The sequence below is a fragment of the Trichoplax adhaerens genome, genomic scaffold (assembly GCF_000150275.1).
Source record: "Trichoplax adhaerens TRIADscaffold_2 genomic scaffold, whole genome shotgun sequence".
In the NCBI taxonomy this organism is placed as follows: domain Eukaryota; kingdom Metazoa; phylum Placozoa; class Uniplacotomia; order Trichoplacea; family Trichoplacidae; genus Trichoplax; species Trichoplax adhaerens.
The window spans coordinates 8,107,324-8,112,526 of record NW_002060944.1 but is presented as its reverse complement, the minus strand read 5'-3'; the positions used below and the strand labels follow the sequence as shown (position 1 = coordinate 8,112,526).

General features: G+C 31.8%; 2 protein-coding genes across 2 annotated transcripts; both read right to left on the bottom strand.

Annotated features, from left to right (window-relative positions):
• Nucleotides 1-32: 32 nt before the first annotated feature.
• On the bottom strand, nucleotides 33-1,571 carry TRIADDRAFT_53818 (uncharacterized protein; the record flags this gene model as incomplete). The annotated part of the gene is made up of 3 exons (XM_002109581.1): nucleotides 33-177; nucleotides 317-523; nucleotides 661-1,571. The coding sequence occupies 3 exons, from the start codon at nucleotides 1,569-1,571 to the stop codon at nucleotides 33-35; spliced, it is 1,263 nt and encodes a 420-aa protein (XP_002109617.1).
• A 3,206-nt stretch (nucleotides 1,572-4,777) lies between these two features.
• Nucleotides 4,778-5,203, bottom strand: TRIADDRAFT_53817 (uncharacterized protein; the record flags this gene model as incomplete). The annotated part of the gene is made up of 2 exons (XM_002109580.1): nucleotides 4,778-4,916; nucleotides 5,040-5,203. 2 exons carry the CDS (start codon nucleotides 5,201-5,203, stop codon nucleotides 4,778-4,780), a joined length of 303 nt encoding a protein of 100 aa, XP_002109616.1.

Here is a 5,203-nt window from a genome sequence, read left to right as displayed (position 1 = left end):
CTGGATAGATTAGAGTCGTCAATTTCAGTTATTCATATTTCTTTGCCTTCAGAACTCTCTTCCGTTTCATAATCTTTCAACAGTATGACTTGACTTAATTTATCACAAAAGATATAAACATCTTTTTTGTTGTCTTTGGAATAGATATTTTCTACCATATTGGCAAAGCGAGCATTTCTGCAAGCATAGACAACAGAATGAATAAACAGCAAGAAAATGAATGCACGAATTTATTTCAGAATCTAAGTATGTTAGAATGTATGTTAAAAACACAAAACTGCAAAGTAAAATTCAACTGAAATTGCTCTTGTCTTACTTGACGATATGTTCTCGACGATATCGAATAAGATCAAACACTGGATTCATATTACAAGCATCAGCACCCATGACACAAACGATTAGACCAAAATCTTTCGATGAATTCGTCAAGGTTTGCCTAAGAAGACTTGAATCATCTAATTGATGAGAAAATTTAACCGCCATAGCCACAATTGGGAATGTATCACAAGCAAGCGGTAATGCACTGTAATGATCGAGAATAGAGTTAAAACAATAATCGAATCCGTCAAGGTTATATTAATCGATAATGGGTATAAGGAAAACAACATCGAAAGGATAGGCCTTAATGAATTGTTCTAACTAATACCCGCATTCACTTACTGAACACTAAAGCCGTTCTCTCCTTCCTCAGTATGATAGGATCGAGTTAAGTACAACTGAATAATGCAATTAAATACGCCATATCTTGGTCGAATGGGTGTGAATCTTCCTTGCAAGTAGGAAACACCATTAATACGATTGATGATTAATTTATCGGCAAATTGAATTTGTCTTCGTCGTCGTGAGAAACGAGCAAAGACTATACCAGTCACCGATGCTAGTAATAACTGAGATATGAAAGCTTGTAAATTAGCTAACAAAACTAATAAAAGATGAGCTTGATCAGGATCCAGACTATCGGAACCTAAGCATGTAGTGGTCGATAGGCTAAAAACTAACCAATGCCAGCATGAATAACCAAGTTCAAAATCAATTAAATCGGCACAAACATAAGCAAAGGTAAAGATGATACTAGTAACTAAATAGATCATAGCAAAGAGGCTGAAAATATAACTCCATGGCATTCGTACAATATTGCCGTATAGATCATAATCTAAGCGGATTTGGTAATTTTGAAAATGGACATTTTTTAATCTATTCGCTAATGAATCATCCATCGCCGAAGTTCCATCTAAATCAGCACGTTCTGAAGCCCTGATATAGTTTAAGCATACACAATCCCATAGATATAAAGATAAGAAGATGATGCATTTCTTGATCCATCGATAGAGTGATTGTATCATCCACGGAATTGCATTGACGGTCATACAAAGAAGATTAGGTTGCATTAGAGTATCGGCAATAACTCGAGATATCCGGCGAAATAATCGTCGTAGATACGATAGTGAATTAAACCTTGAGCTATTTTTTGAGCTAAAGTTAGGATACATCATCCTTGGCTGATGTGGCCAGCTATGTCGACGTTCTTGTATTGCGGCATTCTTGATATCTTGAGCATTTTGAAAAGCCATGGAGACAGAATTTGAAAGAAAATGGATGTCCAGGTGTTCTATAGTTAGCAATGGTCAGTAAGGGATGTTTGGTTATTGTCTACGCTATTTTTATGATGGGCACATAGTAAGATACTAGATAAATCAACAACCCGTTTACTTACTAATAGCTCGATGTAACTGGTACCGTACTAAATGGTAATGTAGTTCAAAAGTACTTATCAGCAATACTTTTAGCTTGGACTCCTATATATTGAATCAAACTTAGTTATAGTCAAGAAAATAATTGATTGTCTGCATGGAATAATTGGGCTAATTAATCAGAACCTTTCATAAGAAATTAGATACAATAATAACTATGGACGTAATTAATGATCAAGGCTTCGTCTCGGGATATATTAATGAAAATATAATTGGACTCATATAAATAGTAGTCAGAATTATCTACCTTATTTGCATAATCAGATGAAATTATGAGATTTTTATATCCATTTCATATAGGACAATCAGGATTGATGATGTCGAAGGAAGAGGAAGTCTTTTACTTTTCCTTCCTACAGATTTGTAGAATTAAAATTTTGATATTAGTGTCTGATTTATAATCCTGTACTTATACTATCTTATCGTCTGGCTTTTACTATATTAGTTTCGATTTTCTCGTCTATCTATGGAGTTTAGTGATCGTGTAGTAACATTGGTAAATCTTTTTATTTTGAACTACATCTCCGTTTCATGATTCAAGCTCTCTACTACGGTATAAGTTATCATTAATCCACTTTTAAATTCAAATTTAATTTCTTATAAGCATGACATATTGAGTTTTTATGGCTAGCTTCGAAATTAACATTCTGTCATCACTAAATTATTGCATAATGAACGTTAAGTTATGAAATTAAATCAAACTTAGATGCGAAATGTCGTCCGATGCACATGTGTATTATTTTCTAAAGACATTAACTATAAATAGAATGATTATTTAAAGATTCAGTATTAATCAAGGCCCTAGTTTTTGATTATATACAATCACCTTATATTATAATAGAGGCTTATATTGATGATGGTTTATTGATAAACTGCTCCTGCTAAAAGAATTTCAAAAATTAACTGTAAAAGTGTGATATCCTATCGTTATAACCAATTTACTATTCAAATTTCTGACCGTTAAGATCATCGATATTGTCGGTATATCTTTTAGGGTAAAGTCTATAAATTCATATCGCAAAGTATTATATTACATTTTCATTTCCGTTGGTAGCTAGACCTCTATCACTCTTGCAAAGCCAACAATTGTGTAAGTTACAGATTAAATTCTATATATGTACAGATACTGTAACAAATGAAAGAATTGGAAATAATGTTAACATCAATTGTCACTTTAGGACAGCCTGCATATTATTAACACTATAAAGATACATTGGATTAAATTTATTTATATTAGGCAGTGAATCGATTAATTTGATTGATAGCATATAATATTGGGCTAATTGTTAAGTTAGTTTCCATGGCAAGGAAATTTGATTTAATTAGCTATAGAATCTTTTGCATTGAAATATGATCTAACTAGATATTATTATTGTTCAATCTAGTTAGAATTAAAACAATAGGATAGGAAAACAGTCAAATTGTAAATATAGCTACTATCAAAATTCTTTTATCAATAATTTATAAAACTTGCACGAATATCAGTCATCGGTAGAGAGATGAAATAGTGTTATAGCATAACAAGAATTTAGAACTAATCATGAACATTATCATTGTTGCTATAATTCCATACTATTGCCTATTAATAGTACAATTCATATTAATATTATTAGCATACAGTATAGAGCAATGGAATATGATCATTATCAGACAAGATTGCTATCGTTAGTACGTTACACCACGTATAATTGGTGAGTAAGATCAATCGGTAATCTACTTCTATGTTAGTACTACGAGGAACAACTCAATGGTAACACAGTATAAATCGATTAGTAATCAACTTGTTTGTTAATAACAGCCTATTCAGTACGAGAGAATCGGACAATCACCTAAAATTATCTTCCACTAGTCCTATCTAGATATCAATCCTTGATCTACGTTAATATTAGCGGTCTACAGAATGATGAGACAGGAATACTACAGTAACTAAAAGTATTTTATAGTGCGACAGCTAAAAGAACAATCTATACTTCTGACTATAGGTTAAATGCACGATTATTGAATAAAGTTTGGTGGATATTATTTGAACCTTGGTAATACCTTTGCATACCGTTAATATAAGCGTCTACTTGTAGGATATATTTATACTATTGCATTAAAACTGCATAGAGCGACGTAACAGCATATTTGGATTGTATAATGGTCCGAGTACCATATAATACCATAAGAACTAAATATTCTACTGCATTAAAAGTCATATACTTCTGTTTGTTAGATGTAACCAAACCGAAATTGATTGATAATATTGGTAGGGGATAAAATGATTGAATAGGCCATAGCTTTGTAATATTTCATCGTCTTAATTGCATACTGATTATCTCAATTTGCCTGGCTAATTTATGGTGGTCTGACTACCATACGACTAAACATTCTGTTGTATTAAAAGTCTTATATTTCTTTTTTAAGGACGTAACTAAACCGAATTTGATTAATAATGCTTGTAGGAGATGAAATGATTAAATAGGCCATAACTTTGTAATATTCCATCGTCTTAATTATCTACTGATTAGCTCAATTTACTAATCTTGCTAATTTAATTACTCAAATCGCTATAAATATTGTTACTACTATCTATACTCTAATCAAAGATAGGTTTAATCTATAAGTATTACACGCGATGATTGTGTAAGATGAGCATGTAGCATTGTATCTCCGTAGCAGCAATTTTCATCAAGATTAAGTGAATTTTGTCTTTTATGCCATGTTTAATATATGGTTAGTCTCCATTGCCACTAGTTTCGATGATTTCGCATGTTGGTTATACGAGCATATAAGAGCATTGAGAGCAATAACATCATTAATGTTAAGAATTTCATAGAGTAATGATTTACTAAAAATTATTCATCTAGGATAAAACAAAGAGTATTAAAGTAACTAAGAGCAGAAAAGTTTTTCTGTCCGTTGTTTGAATTATTAGATTAAGCTATGATTTTAAGCTACATGTCGATGTGATTAAGTTATTTTAGCATTTCATAAAGACAAAACTGGAATAATTAACTTGTGAATGATAAAAAGTGTGATTCTATTTAATCAGTAGCTAATTCTTCCTCCGCCTTATCTAGCGAAATAACTTGGTTTAATTTATTAAAATCCACGTAAAGTTCATGATCATTGCTGTCGGCTTCAATGCGTATTCTTTCTATCATATCAATAAAATGATAATTCCTAGACATGGATAATTATATAACGAACTATTTAGAGTAATGCAACCGTATATAATTCACCTAGTTTAGGTAATACTATCATCATGCTTCAAATTGACGAAGTAAATAGTAAAAAAGATTGCACCTTATGATATCTTCATGACGATATCGGCCAACGTCCAAAACTGGATTTAAGGTGCAAGCATCAGCACCGGTGATAGTGTCCATTAACCCAAAATCTTCATTAGGATCCATCATTGCTTTCTTAAGCTCGCTCATTTCATCTAGTCGATGGGTAAACTTGACCAT